At 42.3% G+C, this 20,322-nt stretch overlaps 1 protein-coding gene across 3 annotated transcripts in view; it reads right to left on the minus strand.

Annotated features, from left to right (window-relative positions):
- The window catches only part of LOC145412614 (uncharacterized), a 154,274-nt gene that overhangs the window by 8,171 nt on the left and 125,781 nt on the right, over positions 1-20,322 (minus strand). For all 3 annotated transcript variants that reach the window (XM_080282530.1, XM_080282528.1, XM_080282527.1), the window contains one exon: positions 9,216-9,505. In XM_080282530.1, the coding sequence (XP_080138656.1) occupies positions 9,216-9,505 (290 nt within the window). The remainder of the gene's footprint in view (positions 1-9,215; positions 9,506-20,322) is intronic.

Here is a 20,322-nt window from a genome sequence, read left to right on the forward strand (position 1 = left end):
ATATGCAGAAAATTACTAAGCCACCCATTTTTTCCAAAATAAATTGTGCAGATATATGGTAAACTAATAGATAAAGTAAATGAAAAATCACGTGACTTTGAAACGGCCTCTGATTGGTCGTGACGTCACTACTCACACTGAGGCAGCATAGTCGACTTTGTTTAATTTTAACCTGCATACACTGTGCTTATTTCTGATCTTCAAGAATGCCCAATGACAAGAGAATCACTAGTGTTTCATTCCAGTGTATAAGAGCACAGACAAGAGCACACCTGGGATATTATTCCTCTGTGTACCAGCCAATGAGAATAAATGAAAGCAGTGGTAGCCGGCTGCTCGTCGAAAGTTCCCAGTGCTGAAATGCAGACTTTACTGTTGTGATAATATAATCTTCTTCACCATACCAGTTCGTACACACCTAATTATCTGAAACTGGGTAAAATAAATTGTGGTACTAAAGGAGAAACACTTACGATAACTTTAGCATGTTTTCGCTCTGAATCCTGATTTTTTATTAACAAATAAAACAAAAATTTTAATGGATTTCAGATAATTAGAAGCGCATGAACCTATATGATGATAACATCTATAACACTTACCAAATAAAAAAACGATTTGGTAAATGACCGCTGATTTGGTATTTCATCACACCCTCCTGAAGGTACTTTAGTATCAAGTTCAGAGTCACTCACTGAAACTGTTCTTTCAGAAAACAAATAATGAAGAAGTCACATACTAAACATCCATCCATCATCCAATCCTATGTCAACCCACGGGAAGCGTAGAAATCCGGGTGCTAGACAAATTGGTCCTGATATTTAAGATGAAAGTGACCAGCCTCTCTCATCCTGGAGAGGCATTACGTGAGCAATAAACCTCAACCACCCCCTGGATATAAACCTACACAAGCTCAGTTCGATCAGAGCACCTTAACCCCAAGACTGATGCCTCATGATTGTGCATTTGTGTAATTTGACACGCCACCCTATCCTGCATGATCGATAAAGACACACAAAAAACTGGGGAAGGGTAACTCCGCCCCTTTGGTGATGTATCTGGGATCAGACCAATGACAGCTAGAGTGTCTAGGGTAGTATGATGTGACTGAGCCTCTAAGGTAGGGGAGAAGGAACACCCCCACCACCACTGTCACTTTACCTCCCTCAGCCCCATTGCATCATCTCCACATTGTCCCCTCCCAACCAACCATACCCCATCATACTCCCTACAACGGTGTGTGTGCATAGCAACCCTTCTCCCCTCTCCCTCCCTCCTCCTCCCCTCTCCAGCCAGACACACTCCACCTCCACTTTTCACCTGGCTTGTTTTGTTGCTACGGGCGTATGCCACTCTGACATTTCATGCCTAGGGAACACTTCACATTGACATTAGTTATGTATATATAATTATATACCGTGAATAATGCATTTTCTGTACATTTTCTATTTTCGCCCATGGGGGATTGGTAACTTTTTTGCATCTTTGATGGGCGATTGTGCAATAACTATTTGGTCAATCTGGCTGAAACATACATTTTCAGGTGTGTAAATTTGGTCTCTTGAAATGTGGAAGAAAAATTTTTACCTTGGTGAAAGTCGAAAAATTTACCCTGTTTTGCAGCTGGAGGGAGAGATCTGCTAAGCGAATTGCGTACTTTAGGGGTTAATTACCCACTAAACCACCAGGTGCCATAATCTGGTTATATGAATAGTACCCAGCATATTACAGTAGGCTCTTGATCTTCGATTAATCTTAATTCGATATTTCGTACTTCGATCAGACTCGCCTGCTCATCCAAAATTCGTGCTTCGATTTCAAAAGTTGTGCTTTGATCACTCAAGCCAGGTTGCGAGCACAAGTCGAAGCTCACCTGTTCATCTGTCATGCCACCTACCAGCCACTTGGTGAAGCTTGCCCTCATTCAAACGTTTGAAATCTTTTTTGTGATGATGGAGACTGTGAAAGCATCAACAGCAGTGGCCATGGTGATTGGGATAAGGATAAGGAAGCAGGTGTTCACTCAAGCGGGGTTGGGGTGAGCGCGAGTGATGGCAGCAAGGGTGGCAGTGGTGACTGGCAACAGTGACTCAACCACCGTCTCTGAACCGGTCGGGACAATTCGCCGTCAAGTCAATTCACCATCATAACAATAACAAGACAGTTCGCCGTCATTAATGAAGACCGCTATGACTGATGCCAGAATATAATTCAAAGGCGACTACAGCTAGGAAGAAACAAGTTAATTATTGACTAAAGGTGCAACTACTAAATACTGTAATATCCAAAGCCTACGCTACTGAACATAAAAGCTGATGGATCCTCCTGAAATATAGTTATCAAAGTACTGATTAATTAATAATATGTATATTTACAGAATGACAGGGAATTGTCCAGGGTGCGAATTGTCCTGATGGGGAATCGTCCATGTTTTGACGGCGAACTGACGATGGTGAATTGTCTCGGAACCCAACACTCGCCACATGAGCTTCATTCTTTCTGTATTAAAGTGTATGCAGCCTGTATTTCTTGCTTTTATTGCTAATAATAAGTAAATACAGTATGTACTAAATATAAGCAAATATATGGCTATGTTACGATTTTGGGTGGGTATCAGTGTATACGTAAAAGTTGATGTAGGTTTGTCGGCGACAGGCTGGTCCCATTTTTTTCCCCATAAGTTTATCAATTCGCACTTCGATAAATCGATTTTGATCGTTTTTTTCAGTCCCAAAACCAACTGAAGATCGAGAGCCTTCTGTAAATGGTTTCCTGGTGTACAAGAAACCATTTGGCTTGTCACTCAGTGTAGAGTTACCCATAAGAAGAAGGATGAGGAAAGACAAAAGAGAGAGTGTAAAGTTACCCGTAGGCAGAAGGAAGAGGAAAGGGTGAAGAAAAGAAAGACAGACGAAGAAGGATAGAAGAAAGGAAAAGGCAGACACTCAAAGCAGCACTACATCATGTGCATAATACCAATATAAACTCATACAACTGATACTGTACACCACACATTAACCCCTGAACTGCGGGCTTGTTTTGCTTTTCCTTGCGGTTCCCGTGGGCATATTCGTGCCCCGACAGACTCTCTAAAAATATTTGCCAAAAATCATTTATTAGTCCTAGAAAATTAAAATCATATATGCTTATGGCACATACCTTCAGCTTTCTCCTGGGGTATTTGTTGAGCCTTTGTCGAGTACCGTAGGACTTGTGGAGACCTCTGAAGTTGGGTAACGAAGTCTCCACTTTACACTTCCCGACAACCCGTAATATGATTACCATAGCCTGATATTATCACTAGAAACACTATTCTATGATTCTTAAATAGTTTGAAATCCATACTAAAAAAAAAAAAAAAAAAAAAAAAAAAAAAAAATGAAAGCAATGAAAATTACGAGGGCGTATGACCTTCTCACTTGACATCGTTCGCCACTGGTGTTCTGTCATTTATTATTCATAAAAACACTCACAGTTTATATTTCTATTACTATATAACACTTATATATACCTACAGTCTTTATCCATAAGTTTCTTTCAGTAACAGTATTTTATTGTCACTGTAGGGATTCAATTTCTCTTTCAGTAAAATACGTAGCACTCACTTTCTCGTCCTGTATACTAGCATTGAGAGTGAATGTCACTTTCACCTTCACTCTCATAACTCATAGTATTCATACATGCTAGAGTGAAACTCACTTTCATTACTCCTAGTATATATGCTCGTATTCTTATAATACTACTTATTTACATTTCTATTTACTTTCTTTATTGTATTTACATTATTTACACTTCTATTTTATTTACACTGTGTTATGCACTGTCACTTGAAGTAACTTATAAAACTATTTTCCACTGTTCACTTATAATTACATTCATTGCTTTCACTTGCTGTTTACACATTATTTACACATTATTTACAATTCCATTTCCACTGTTTTACTCACCAGAAAGATCGTAATCACTCTCTATCAATTGTCAGCCCTTTACCTCTTTCCACACGAGGTTTAGTAGGGGGTAGAGGTCACAGGGCCCTTTGCATGGGGCTAAAAAGTGGCGGAAGTTAGCAGGAGTGAATCCGACGTACTTTCACCTTGAAAGACGACAGTAAACTGATAGTGGTGGGCCGGGGTGGCCTACCTAGGGAGAATGCATTACTGCCAATGTCAGCCTCGCGAGAGCTGCTAATATATAGCTGTGAAATGATTGGAAGGAAATCCAGACAATACATTATAAATTAGATAGTTCCAGGTGAATGTAAATATCACTTAGGCTTCTCCCTTCCCTCCTTATACTGTATATATTTTTATTACGAGAATAGATTATACGGCATATTTCAAGGGGAAATAAACAGCGAAAATTAGCGAATGAGTGCACGTAAGGTGTTGTCAGGTGATAATTAGCCAATTCCAGGTGTATGGCACTATCACTTACCTTATTTCTTTTTGGTATATATTATTTGGTATAAGAATAGGGCATAGGGCTTATTTCAATGGATGAAATCAGTGGAAAATTCCAAAGAAGATTACTTAGCGTAGAATACAGTGTGGTGGCCTGCAATAATTAGGTAGTTCCAGGTGAATGTAAATATCACTTTGGCTTCTCCCTTTTTTATATATTTTTATTACGAGAATAGATTATACGGCATATTTCAAGGGGAAATAAACAGTGAAAATTAGCGAACAAGTGCACGTGAGGTGTTGTCAGGTGATAATTACCCAATTCCAGGTGTATGGCACTCTCACTTACCTTATTTCTTTTTGGTGTATATTATTTGGTATAGGAATAGGGCATAGGGCTTATTTCAATGGATCAAATCAGTGGAAAATTCCAGGGAAGATTTACTTAGCGTAGCACGGCCGGGCAAGCGAGAGGAGAGGGTAATGAAGGGGAGGTAGGGAGGGGAGTCAAGAATGGGGAGAAATGGCTAAATTGTCAACAATGGATGGGAGTACAGATGAGATCAGGAGTGCTGACTAGTGTTGGACATTGGCAGTTCTGACAGATGATACAAGCCACCACTTGAAAGCCCGGTCGAATTAAAAATAACACAGAATCGCAAAAGTGACGCCCCGCGGTATGATCCCTTGTTCCCAAGCGTCACGAAAGTGACACCCCACAGTTAAGGTGTTAAACACTTCCATCTCATGAGGTACAAGCACTGCTCGGGAATGGTGTAACTGTAAACTACAGTACTTCTAGTCAATTTCACTCCAGTTTACTTATCTAACAGGTACCACCCATTTACACCATGAAAAGTATTCCTTCACAACATACCTGAAGGGGGGTACATTACTCTGAATCTATGGTGGCCATGTCAGTAAATATCTAACTATCTATCTATTGCCAGATGCCTCAATCCCGTTTGGGGTGGCCACAAACAAATCGCCTCCAAGTCGCCCTGTCCCCCGCCATTTCACTGCCCTGCTCCCAACTCACACACCCCTTTCTCATATACCTCTCCACCCCATCCCTCCATCTCATCCTCGGCCTCCCCCTCCCTCTTCCCCCCTCCACCTCACTCACATACACTCTCTTCGTCAGTCTTTCACCCTCCATCCTCTCAACATGGCCAAACCACCTCAGTGTGTTCCTCATAACGCTTCCTATCACATCCACATCCACACCACAACGCTCCTTTATATCCTCATTCGTCAGCCTGTCTCTCCATGTGACTCCACAGGCTCCTCTTAAATAACTCATTTCCACTGCTCTCACTCTTGACTTGTGTCCTTCCAACAACGTCCAAGCTTCACTTCCGTACGTTAGAGTTGGTATCACAATACTGTCATGTAGTAACTTTTTCACTTCCATGCTCACTTCCCTGTTTCTTATCACTGCTTTCAAAGAACCAGCAACCTTTCTTCCCTGCTGTACCCTTTCAAGCACTTCACCCTCCAAACCTCCATCCTTACTCATCACACTACCCAAGTACTTAAACGTACCCACATTTTCCAATTCCTCACCATCCAACCTCGCTGTACATTCACTGACTTCACCTCTCTCAAAGACCATCACTTTACTCTTCCCTACACTCACCTTTAGATTCCGTTTCTTACACACTCTCCCAAACTCATCCACCAAGCCTTGCAGCTCCCCTTCGTCTTCACTCAACAACACAGTATCATCTGCAAACAACAGTACACGGAATTTCCAAACACTATCCTCTCTCACCAGGGCCACTCCAACATCCACTACCCTACCTTGTACCTCTTTTATTACCCCATCCATGTACAGATTGAACAACCATGGAGACATGACATATCCCTGTTTCAACCCAACTTTCAAAGAGAAAAATTCACTTAGTTCACCATCCACACGCACTGCAGCCTTCGCACCATCGTACATACTCTTCACAGCATTCAGCAACTTCCCATTTACTCCATATATTCTTAACACTTTCCACAATCCTTGTCTATCCACCCTGTCATATGCTTTCTCCAAATACCATGACAACTATTATTGCTGTTACTGGTAAAGTCTTGTGTGATGGACTGGAGTGTCGTCTGCAATATGAATACTGACGTCATCGCCAATATGGCGGCTGCAGCCCTCTAGCCGCAAAGAATTACAGTTATCATGTCGTGATCAGTGCAACTGATTAAGTAAATTAAAAGATACATATACTGTTCGCTTAGTACATGGCAGAGTGCACTTGCCATGTTTAACCGGAACCGGAAACATGTCTATTCTTGCACTCACTTCACTCACCTGTATTTTTGTACAGGGGTACAATCACTGCCTTTTTCCATTCTACTAGCACAGTTTCACTCATCCATGCCTTCTTTCATATCTCCAACAAGCATTTCATTCCACTTTCTCCACTACACTTAATCATCTCTGCATACACCTCATTAACCCCAGCTGGTTTTCCATTTTTCAGCTGCTTCACAGCATTCTTCATCTCTGCAAGCGTCACATTTCCTGGCAATGTGTATTTTCTCTGAACATCCCCAAACCTAATCATGTTAACAGTTGCTCTGCTCTCTCTCTCAAAAAAAAAAAAAAAAATTTCATTCCAGTATGTGCCTGAGAGAGAAAGAGAGAGAGTACATATCCTTATGGCCCTTCTTACAGCTGCACAGAGGCCAAAATCACCTGTGTGAGAACTGTGTAATATGTTTGGGCAAATGATAAAACAACAAGGGACGCTAATTTCTTGTGTACCGTACTTCCTCTTTTTCTCAATTTTCTTCCTTCATAACCTTTAGATGCGATATGAAGATGAATAACAGAGAGGGAAAGAAAAACATGGAGAAAAGGAATTAGGAAAGGAGAAAAGAGGAAGAGGAAAAGTGGAAGAAAAACAGAGTGGGAGAGAAGAGAGACAAAGTCGCTGTCTGTCAGTGTGAGGTTTTATAATGGAAAAACATACCCCTATGCACACACAAGTGGCTGTGTACTGGTTTGCACAGTACCCAGACTTTAACAAAAGACTGCCTAAACTGGTCACTGTTTCTGATGGCTTTATCATACAATGGGAGACTTATGAAGCTGCCTACCGCTAGAGGCCACCACCATTAACAGCTTGTCCGCCCCGAGTATGTGTTAAATTACCGTGATTTTTCTCTGTTGATGTGAGAACCTGTGTGGCAAAATATCATCATACACTACTGAAGTATTGAAAAACTTCGTAACAAAAATACAACGGGAGAACACATTGCTCTCGTTGTTTTATTTCCCTGGAAACAAAGCTAGAATTTTGAAAACCTGGCACTTATTATTCTTTTCATTGTTTTTAATGAAGCTGCTACAAAACTGAGTTAACCCTTAGACTTACCAATGATGACCTGGGTCGTCATGTGTTTGTCAACTTTTGACGTCAGTATGACGACTTTGCCCATCATCCAGTGTAATCTCTAAAGAAATATTTAGTGAGTCGTCATTTTTGTTGGATGATGGGCAAAAGTGGGTGGAGCTAAGCCTGCCACAGCTGGTGCGTGTGTGCTCACTTGGTTTGCTTGACTCAGTGTGGTGTGAGGTTCCTCACAGGTAGAACGTACATCTCTTGACCTCCCGCCAAACACTTATGCTCCTTTTTCTCGCATATATAAGCGGCGTTATTATTTAAGGAAATACAACAAATAATGCATTATTGGAAAGGAAATTTATTCTGCTACGTATTGAAGCAAAAAATATTATTACCTCTTGAATAGTTTTTTGTTTTTTTTGACAAATATTTTTTTTAAAGGACTGTAAAACTTTTGCATGTCAGCTAACTTCTACCCAGTTTTTTTGCATTTTATTTTCTATATATTGTCTTTTTGGACAATGTACAACAGAGTAAAACTCTTCATCTTCAAAATGAGACCAAAGTGGCCTTTCTATGAAGAACAGTAACTTTCCCACGAGCATTAGAAGTAAAATATGTCTCTGCGACTGTTCTGAAAGCTCTCGAGCAAGAGTTATGCACACAGCCAGAATTTACGCTCATCCCTTTATGGGATAGGGTTAATTCTTGTCTCCTTAAATGTTTGATATATACTGTAGCTTTTGCCAAGCACTTGTTTTGTTTGTGTCAGTCACTCTTTTGGTGTAAACTTAATGATGATGTATTAAATTATTCTACATCAGCCATCCCAGCTCAGAAACAATCTCTGTTCCAAGATTTGATATGATTTATTTGAAAGTGGTAGTGGCACTTTTTCCCGAGGGGGATAAGTCATGATCAGATCTTGGAACTGGGACTGACTCTAAGACCGGTTGGCTGATGTAGAATAATTTAATACATCATCATTAAATTTCCTCCAAAACAAAGACTGACACAAACAAAACAAGTGTGTGGCTAAAACTACAGGATAAATAAAACATTTCAGAGGGTAAGATTTAACTCTACTTTGTGGCAACTTCATCAAAAAAACGACAAAATGAAATATATATGTGCCAGGTTTTCAAAATTCTGGCTTCATTCTCGGGGAAATAAAACAATGAGAGCAATGTATTCTCCTCTGTTATATTTTTGTTATGAAGCTTTTTCAGTACTTCAATAGTGTATGATGGTATTTTGCAACACAGGTTCTCACAGCAACACAGAAAAATCACAGTGAATTAAACACATGCTCGGACAATGAAGCCGTAAACTGTAAGAGACATATTGTGGCAGATGATTTCCAGAAGTCCCCTATTACTCACTCACTGATTTTCTCTCTTCCCTCACCCTCAATAGACTTCCTTATTCCATATGTTTCATACATATCATGACACTTGACAACACTTACCATGATATCCTCTTTCTTGATGGTTCTGAGAGCTGGTGGTGAGGCTGATGCTGCCTTGAATAACGTTGTGTTTGTACAGAGTTCCGAGGTCCCTGATGCTGGTTCTGTGATGGTGTCTTCCTGTTCTATCTTGACCACCAATGAGGTGTCACTGGCCTCGTCTCCACATATACTGACACTGCCCTGTCCTCTTCCACGTCCTCGGCCACGCCAACCCCTGCCTCGGCCACCACTTCTTGGACGTCCTAGTGGCTTCTTACCACGCCCACGTCCTCTCCCTCTTCTTTTGCCTGTGGATTATGCCTGGTTTAACTTTCTGTCTAAGATTAATTTACATACAGTATTACTTGCTCAGTACTAATCTAACTTAACAGTTTACAGAAAATTAAAGTGTAATAACAAGTTACTGGTGTAGAGATGTAGTATCTCAACACCCAGCAATTGTGTTGTGACCAACTTTGTACTCACACCTCTGACAGAACTGAAGGGGGCCAAGACTGAACCTTGGACTTTTCTTTTTATTAATGTCCTAAAAGAGATGAAGGGTCTTTTCTAGATTTACCTACATCACCTCTATAACCATCACCAGTCACCATCATCATCACTGGTGGTAGGTGCAGGCACCCAGCATCCACTCATACAATGAAGTGCTCTCTCTCACTTCATCTGAGTAACAAGCCAAATGGTTTCCTGTAACCCAAGAATCTTTACTACAATGGGTGATAACTTTATAACCAAATGACATCTAGTGGTCTAGTGGGTTAAGGCACTTCAGCAGGATGGAGCCAGTAGGGGGTGAGAAGGGTTTTTTCCTTCGCATAATGCCACTCAGGAGTGAGTGAACAGTGCTGTAACTGAAACAATCTACTGAACTGATATATCGCTGATTTTGCATTTTAGCCAATACTGAACAGATACTGAATTTGCTGTCAATATCAACCTATCACATACAGACGGAGGAAGTATATATATGCATTTTATGATTTTTTTCATTGTCTAGCCTGCTTCTACTAAGCCTAATAAAGAACAGTCTTACTGAAAACCCTCCGTGTTAATATTCATATAAACATACTGTAAGTGGCACCACATGGGTGTGGGACATTGGAGTGCCAGACTGAAGGGCCACTATTCTGGTGCTATGAAATGACTAAATCAACTGTCCGCCTAGAAAACACAGAATGAGTACTGTATATCTGTGCAGTAATCCCTCACCAATCACAGTGTTAATGTATCCACAGTTTACTATCTGTGTACCACTTCTCCAATGTTTCGTTTCATTTATAATGGCTCCAACATGCTTGCACGCATTGGCCTTGGCCATCTAATGGCAGCTCTCCATGCTGCTCATCTCTGGTAGCCTCCCCAGTCAGTCTGTTATCCCTGAGGTCATACTCTCTAACCTCATTCCAGATATATTTCAGTCTGCCTCTAGCAACCCTACCCCCTACGTTCACACTTCTCATTTTCTGCACCCAACTGTCATCCCTCACCCTCTCTATATGTCCAAACCATCTTAATCTACCCCTCCTCATCACAACATCAATGAACTCCAGTCCCATCCTTCCTCTTAACTCTTCCATCATAAACCTAGCCCCCCAGACCTCGAATTCAAGAATGTACTGTACATCCACCTAATCACTGTCATTTCTGTAAGTCTAGGCCTACAAATATCCTCTTTCTTTGCTGCCCAGGTGTCACTACCACACAGCATTACACTCCTAACACATGCCGCATACGAATATCCTTTAACATGGAGGGAGAGCCCTCTCAATATCAGGAGAGGCAACAGCTCCCTGAACTTCTTCCAACCACTCCTCACTCTCGCCACAGAGATAGCTCCAGCACCACCTCCAGCACATGGCATGCCACCCAAGTTACAAAACCCCTCCAAACACTCAAAAGACTCACCAGCATGATCAATCCTTTCATGCCTGACAATTTTCACATGCTTAGCCAAACAGACTGCACACACAAAATCAGGCTTATCTCACAGTCTATCTCTTAATACCACTACTTATTTTATGCATCCACTTATCACAAATACTGTACAGGATGGAATTCCTTCTCACGCCCTTGTGGCAATCAGCACATGGCCACCCTCCCTCTTCTTTGACAGTACCACCACCATTACTTTTATCTGCACTTACTCACTAGTGCTCGTGCCCCATAGCATCTCTCCACTTCCTAAATCTTTCCTCCACCTTCCTTTTTATTACTCTGTAATCAACACCAAATCACTGGCATACAACATCTCCCACAGGAGTCAATTTTTGAAGCCATGCAAGAGGGCTTCAAGCACCAAGATAACCAACAAGGGGCTTAAGATTGACCCCTGATGCAAACCAACATTCACAGAAAACTCATCACTCAAATCCCTATTCTCTTTCACCTGGGTGCGTGCACCCACATACATAGCCATAACTACTTGAACCAGCCACTCCTCGATTCCAAGCTTTCTCATTGCCCACTTCACCACCTCCCCAGGGATTCTGTCAAAGGCCTTCTCTAAATCAACAAAAGCAAAGTACAGATCCCTTTTCATTCATATTTATTATTTCTGAAGCTCTTGAACAATGAATATGGCATAAACACAAACTGCATCTCATCAATTTTCACTCTTACTCTAATAATACCAGTTAAACTCTTTCCATTACCTTTATTATTTAGTCCAAAAGTTTTATGCCTTTATAATTTCCTCTTTACAGGGCATCACCCTTCCCCTTGAACACATTTACAATCACGCTTTTCAGCCAGACATCTGGGACAGCACACTCATATATCATCATCATCATCTAATCCTTTGTTGCCCCATGAGAAGCGTAGAAGCCCGGAGCTTGGCAAGTTGGTCCTGACATTTAAGATGAGAGTGGCCAGCCTCACTCAACTCCCTGAGTAGATATATGTGAGCAACAAGCCCCAACCATCCCTTAGATATGGAAACCTGCATAGGCTCAATCCGACTGGAGCGACTTAATTACCCACTAAAGCATCAGGTGCCATAATTTGGTTATATGGTTACCATCCAGCGTAGTAATGGTTTCCTGGTGTACAGGAAACCATTTGGCTTGTCACTCAGTGTAGTCACCCACAGGCAGAAGGAAGAGGAAAGAATGAAGGATAAATTGACAGAAGAGGGAGTGTAGAGTCACCCGTAGGCCTTCAGCATTTCAGCAGTCAACCCAGACACACCTGCCTCCTTCCACAACTGCATCCTGCTCATTGCCCTGCTCACAATAGCAGCACCTGTCAAGCAGCAGCACATGCCCAAGGGCAAAGGCCAAACGCTGAATCTACTGACTACGAACCTTCTCTGTTCCAGTCAAACTCCTCATTCAGCAAGCAGTTATAATGCTCTCTCCAGGCATCTTTCATATCGTCACTGTTCACCCCAACCATTGTTTCATCATTCTTCATACACTGGTTACCTATGACATCCCTGTTTTTTGTCCTCATCTGACCTGCCACTTTAAGGAATTGCTGAACATAGAGGATGGAAGTAATGCAAGTATAAGTGGCTGGGGAATGGCTGGGAGAAAGAGGAAGGTGAGAAGACAGGAAGAAATCAGTAGGATAGAAGTTGTGGAAGCAATGAAGAAAGTTAAATCGGGGAAAGCCCCAGGAATTGATGGAGTGTGTGGTGAAATGCTGAAGCATGTGGGAGAGTTAGTAGTAGAATGGATGTGGAAGATATGCAGATTGGCCTGGGAGGAAGGTAGAGTCCCCGAGGATTGGAAGTCAGGTATAATTATTCCCTAGTACAAAGGAAAAGGGGAAAAAGAAGTGTGTGGTAATCATATGGGCATTTGTCTTCTTAGTATAATAGGAAAAGTGTATGGTAAGATACTTATTGACAGAGTTAGAGAAAGAACAGAGAAATTAGTTGGAGAAGAACAGGGAGGCTTTAGGAAGGGAGGAGGTTCTGTAGATCAGACATTCATTCTTAGATCTTTAGTGGAAAAGTTTCTCGAGAAGGGAAAGAAGTTGTATGCAGCTTTCATGGATTTGGAGAAAGCATATGACAGGGTGGATAGACAAGGATTGTGGAAAGTGTTAAGAATATATGGAGTAGATGGGAAGTTGCTGAATGCTGTGAAGAGTATGTACGATGGTGCGAAGGCTGCAGTGCGTGTGGATGGTGAACTAAGTGAATTTTTCTCTTTGAAAGTTGGGTTGAAACAGGGATGTGTCATGTCTCCTTGGTTGTTCAATCTGTACATGGATGGGGTAATAAAAGAGGTACAAGGTAGGGTAGTGGATGTTGGAGTGGCCCTGGTGAGAGAGGATAGTGTTTGGAAACTCCCTGTACTGTTGTTTGCAGATGATACTGTGTTGTTGAGTGAAGACAAAGGGGAGCTGCAAGGCTTGGTGGATGAGTTTGGGAGAGTGTGTAAGAAACGGAATCTAAAGGTGAATGTAGGGAAGAGTAAAGTGATGGTCTTTGAGAAAGGTGAAGTCAGTGAATGTACAGCGAGGTTGGATGGTGAGGAATTGGAAAATGTGAGTACGTTTAAGTACTTGGGTAGTGTGATGAGTAAGGATGGAGGTTTGGAGGGTGAAGTGCTTGAAAGGGTACAACAGGGAAGAAAGGTTGCTGGTTCTTTGAAAGCAGTGATAAGAAACAGGGAAGTGAGCATGGAAGTGAAAAAGTTACTACATGACAGTATTGTGATACCAACTCTAACGTACGGAAGTGAAGCTTGGATGTTGTTGGAAGGACACAAGTCAAGAGTGAGAGCAGTGGAAATGAGTTATTTAACCCGCCCCATCCCGACGTTTTTGGACCTTTTTTTTTTTTTTTGGCTCAAACATCCGCTTTTGGTGAGAAACATCGAAAATTCATAGAGAAATCGCTCACCTGAGGTTTAAAATACGCGATTTAGGTACAAGTCCTTCCTTACCTGACTGGGTTTTCTAACAGGCTGGCACCAAAGAAAACGAGTTCTATGGGAGGGTAACTATTTTATCCACTCATAAACAGTATTTATTTATTTACTTGGTACGAATTTATATGTAGTACAAGAGTATATTGGTTTTCAAACAGTAATATAGGCATTATAAGCATTGTTTCACTCACTAAATCATCACCATTCATGACCTTTTTTTTTCCCACATTACCTGATCATCATTTCTGACTCTTTCTTCCTCTAATGCTGTGTAAACATTGTCCTCCACATTGTCATCGATTGGGGAATCACTCTGGCCCTGAATGTCTTTATTGGCCAGGTCACTGGTAACAGGTGAATTGCCAAGACAATGGCATGCAGGGGGGGGGGAGAGGTTATGTGGTGTAAGGCATTGTTCCTGCTTGGCATCTTGTAGAGGAATAGAGGAAGGTGTCCTGTGTATACGTGCCAAAAATCACTCGCGAAAATTGAAAATTGTGCAAATTAGGGACCTTGCAATGTTGCCGCGTTAATTCACGTCGCCGGGACGGCGCGGGTTAAGAGGAGCCTGTGGAGTTACATGGAGAGACAGGCTGACGAATGAGGATATAAAGGAGCGTTGTGGTGTGGATGTGGATGTGATAGGAAGCGTTATGAGGAACACACTGAGGTGGTTTGGCCATGTTGAGAGGATGGAGGGTGAAAGACTGATGAAGAGAGTGTATGTGAGAGAGGTGGAGGGGGGAAGAGGGAGGGGGAGGCCGAGGATGAGATGGAGGGATGGGGTGGAGAGGTATATGAGAGAGGGGGGTGTGAGTTGGGAGCAGGGCAGTGAAATGGCGGGGGACAGGGCGACTTGGAGGCGATTTGTTTGTGGCCACCCCAAACGGGATTGAGGCGTCTGGCAATAGATAGATAGACAGATATACATATATATATATATATATATATATATATATATATATACACACACACACAGACACATATCCAGATCTCCTTTCCCACTCTAAGGCAGGGTGAGGAGTAGCAGCATCCAGACAGCCCAAGTTTGCCCAACCCATTGGGCCTTGCTTCCATCCACTCACCATTCAAGCCCCCGGAATCCTGGTTCTGATATGCCATAAACTTTCACCACATTCTGCAGCTTCAAGCAAATGCATCCAATAACGTCAATCCAAACGCTGTCACATTAAAATGGGGTGCCACATCCCCCATCATGCACTTCTCCTCACAACATTCATCCAGCCAACTTGATCTCTTGTCAGTTCCTTAGCCCCACCAACTTCCATACCTCTCTTCCTCACACACTCAACCACCATATCCCCCCACCTTCTCCTTGGCCTACCTCACCTTCTTCCTCCTTCAAATTTAGTCAGATATACCTTTTTCACCACTCTATTGTTATCCAGTCTCTCCACATGACCATACTACCTCAGTACACTCTCTTCAGTTCTGGTGCCCACAGACTTCCTCCCTTCACATCTTTCACGAATCACATTATTTTGCTTCCTATCCACTCTGTACTCAAGATTCATTCCTCAGCAGTTGCATCTCCACTGCTCTCACTACTGACTTTTCATTTTGATGCCACACCATAGTCTCACATCCATATGTTTAAGTTGGCACTAACACTCCTTCATGTAAGCCTCACACAGCTGCAACACTCAAGTCTCTGTTTATGATCAAGGCCTTCATAGTACCCACTACTCTCCTTCCTTGTGTCACTCTACTTTCCACTTCTTTTGCACTTTTCCTCTCCTTTCTATCACTGTACCCAGGCATTTGAACTCTCTCACCAATTCTGGTCTCTCTCCATTCACTGTAACATTACACCGAGAGTCACCTTCTCTCGATTACCATCACTTAACTCTTTTCCACATTTACTCTCAAGACATGACGCTCACAGACATCAGCAAACTCTGCACAAGTCTACCAACCTCATGTCCAGTATTTGCAAGTAGCACTGTATCATCAGCATACAACAAATTTGAGATATCCAGCAACATTCATTACCAGCACCATTCCTCTCTCCATTACTCATGTTTTTACTTCTCTCATCACCCCATCCTTATACAGTATATATACTGAACAACCATGGGGACATCACACAACCTCGTCACACGTCCACACTGATCATGAACCATTCACTTAGATGCCCATTTACCCTTACACATGCCTCACTACCATCGTAAAAACTCTTGACAGCACCCAGAAGCTTCCCATCTACATCGTACATGAGCAAAACCTTCCACAATCCTTCTCTGTCTACCTTATTGTATGCATCTTCCAAAACCATAAATGCCATAAACACCTTAAAGTTCTTCTGACAAGCTTTCTCCACTATCTTCTCCATCCATCATTCAATCCTACATTGCCCCATGAGGAGCGTTGGAGCCCGGGGCTAAGCAGTTGGTCCCGACATTTAAGATGAGAGTGACCAGCCTCACTCATCCCTGAGTGGCATTACATGAGCAATCAACCCCAACCACCCCTTGGATATAAATCTTCACCAGCTCAATCCGACTGGAGCGCAATAATTACTCACTAAACCACCAGGTGCCAAAATTTGGTTATATGGTTACCACCCACCATAGTAAATGGTTTCTTGGTGTACAGGAAACCATTTGGCTTGCCACTCAGTGTAGAGTCACCCACAGGCAGAAGGAAGAGGAAAGAATGAAGAAAAGACACAAAAGGAAGTGTAAAGTTACCTGTAGGCAGAAGGACAAGAAAAGAATGAAGTAAAGGAAGATGGAAGAGGATGGAAGGAATGGAGAGAGGAGAGGAAAGGGCAGACACCTGACAGCAGCACTACACTGAGTGAGTGGATGGTGAGCACCCCACTATCTTCTCATTGCAAATATCTGATCCACACATCCTCTGCTACTCCTAAATCCACCCTGTTCACCACTCACTATGACTTCTGATATCTCTCTTACTTTCTTTATAATAATTCTTCCATGTACCTTCCCTACACCATTCAATAAACTTATGCCATGATAATTCTTGCACTCACTTCACTCACCTTTATTTTTGTACTGGGGTACAATCACAGCCTTTTCCACTCTGCTGGCACAGTTTCATTCATCCACGCCTTCTTACATTTCTCCAACAAGCACTTCATTCTCCTCTCTCTACTACACTTAATCATCTCTGCATACACCTCATCAACCCCAGCTGCTTTCCCATTTTTCAGCCACTCCACAGCATTCTTCACCTGTGCGAGTGTCACGTTTCCTGGCACTGCATTCCTTCTCTGCACACCCCAAAACCAATCATGTTTACACCAGCTCTCCTCTCTCTATTCCCATTCATCTCTGCGAGTGTCACGTTTCCTGGCACTGCATACTTTATCTGCACACCCCCAAAACCAACCATCTTTACAGTGGCTCTGCTCTCTCTATTCCCATTTATCAGGCTTTCAAAATATTCTTTCCATTTGGCCATTACTTCATCCCCATGGGTTAATAATCTACCACTTACATCCTTCACACTTTCACATTTCTTTCTGCTGTCATGTCTACATTTCTGCACCACTTTCTAGAATAACTTCTTATTTTCAAAGTATTTTGCATTCATTTTTCTTCCTAGATCATCAACTGCTCCTTTTTCCTCTTCACTAGTCTCTTTACATGCTTCCATGATCTCAATATATTCCTTTCTTATTTTAAATGAACCCCTGTCCCGTATCAACACTAGCCACTTCTCCTCCTTCTCCATTGCTTTCTTAACCTCTTCATCCCACCATGCCATACCTTTCTTCTTTGTTGTTACTCTTGCCACACCACACACCACTTTAACATTCCTAAGTAATCCCTATATGCAATCCACAGGCTGTCCAGATCCATTTCATTCCAATTCACTGATTCTAACACCTCTCCTATTATGGCCCTGTATTCAACTGCAATTTCTTTGATCATCAGCTTTGTGACCTTCAGTCTTTCTCCCTGACTGCTCCCTTCTCTCCTGGTCCACCTCACTCCTCTCAGCGTGATCTTTCATACCACAATTATATAATCTGACAGACCACCAAATCGTCCTCTCACGGCCCTCGTATCAGCAACCATTCCCAGCATTACCCTCTGTACGAGCACGTAATCAATCAGGCTCCTTTCAACACAATCCCCATTCCCTCTATACCATGCATTTTTATGTACATCTTTGTGTTTGAAATACGAGTTACAAACGCACAACCTCCTTTACTGGCACATATCCTTCAGTAGCTTCCCATTATCATATTCTCCTGGTACTCCATTATGTCATTCTCATGACCAGTGCCTACTCATCCATTTATATCATCACTTACGATCACTTTATAGCTCCTAGGCATTTCTCCTACTGCTTCATTCAGCTCATCTCAAAACCTGTCTTTCTCCCTCTCACTCCTGTCATCACACTGTGTATATGCTACAATCACTGTCACTTTCACCTTCTCAAACTTGACATGCCCATAACCAACTGCCTCGTCTGACATCTCCCCTCCCCCTACCCTCCTTTAGCAGCCTGCTCAATCCACCCCCACCCCAAAGTCCAGGGACTTGTTCTGATCACATTCATAACTTTAAACTGATCTCTGTCATCCTCAACCCGCAGTGCTTGTGGGTGAGTCATCAGGAGTGGATGAGTCCAACTCAGAACGTGACTAAAGAGTATACGCTGCAACAGCTTACTGCAACAGGAGCCCCCACAAATTCCTGAAAGTTGCCAGTGTTCACTGGATCACTAAATAGCGTGTGGTCACCACCCGCTCAGAGCTTTTTTTTTTTTTTTTTTTTTTTTTTTTTTTTTAATATGTGTCCGACTCTGGGCATAGGCTTCACAGCCTGCTATCAAGGCCCAGCAGTCCTCCTACATACCATACACCTCTAGCTGGTGTACCTTCCTTTAAAAAAATTCCTATCGGGATTATTACTTATGCATAAAGCATTATACTAGTATCGTATTCATCTTAAGATATTTTATTGATGCTCTAAATGAGATGTAAGCTGAAAAGTTCTTTCTGGAGTTTACTAAAAGCCATGAAAGCTTATTGTGTGTGTTTGCATTCAGCACTTTCTTATCAAGTGTTATGAATTTCTTTTCTGGGGAAGCATGCTCCTGGACTCCCTTAGTAGGGCTGTGTTCGTCTCGTCTGTTTTCAAGTCCTGGTTACGGCCCTGCTTAAACTTGACATACATGCATCTCGAGCTGACACATTTGTAATCTCTCATTCCACTCTGCCACACCTCATTCATCAACAATGCAACTCCTTCCTTGCATCTTCCTCGCCCATTCATGCCCACTTCATACCCTTTCATCTTTGTTTCACACAATGCCATCATGGCATACCTTGCACTCATGAACACATTCACCACTTCCACCCTCTTGCTCTCCTCATTCACATCTCTTACACTCCACATGGCCATACAAATCTGCCCATGTGGCTGGCACCCTCCGAGGATCTCCAAAATGTTTGCCATGATTAAGTGATTTTAGGTAGGGGAGTCTGGGGGACACTTAATCCGACCAAAAACCCAGGTTATATGGTTTCCACCCAGCATAGTAAATGGTTTCCTGGGTACAGGAAATCATTTGGCTTGTCATTCAGTGTAGAGACCATAAGGCATCCCTAAACTGAGTGCCCCCACCTACAACATTAATAACAAACATAAATAACATACATGAAAATAAAAACATGCCATAATAATAATAATAATAACAACAGTGGTAGCTGGGGGCGCTCGCCATCCACTTACTCAATGTACAGTAGTATTGCTCTTGGGTGTCTACCCTTTCCTCTCTTCCTTCCTTCTTTCCTTCGATCCTCTTCTGTCTTTCCTTCATTCTTTCCACATCCTTCTGCCTACGGGTGACTTCACACTCCCTCTTCTGTCTTTCATTCCTTCATTCTTCCCTCTTCCTTCTGCCTGTGGGTGACTCTTCACTGAGTGACAAGCCAAATGGTTTCCTGTTCACCAGGAAACCATTTACTACACTGGGTGGTAACCATATAACCACCTGGTGGTTTAGTGGGTAATTACTGTACTCCAATTGGATTGAGCTGGTGAAAGTTTATATCCAAGGGGTGGTTGGGGTTTATTGCTCACATAATGCCACTCAGAGATGAGCATGGCTGGTCACTCTCATCTTTAATGTCAGGACCAACTTACCTATAGTCTGACAAATCTAAACATAGGGTTTGGGTGGAGTCACCCCCTCCCTACACTATTGCCATGTTTCCTAAC

The sequence above is a fragment of the Coenobita brevimanus genome, chromosome 93 (genome assembly GCF_032717465.1).
Source record: "Coenobita brevimanus isolate Jiangsu-jjx chromosome 93, ASM3271746v2, whole genome shotgun sequence".
NCBI classification, from domain to species: domain Eukaryota; kingdom Metazoa; phylum Arthropoda; class Malacostraca; order Decapoda; family Coenobitidae; genus Coenobita; species Coenobita brevimanus.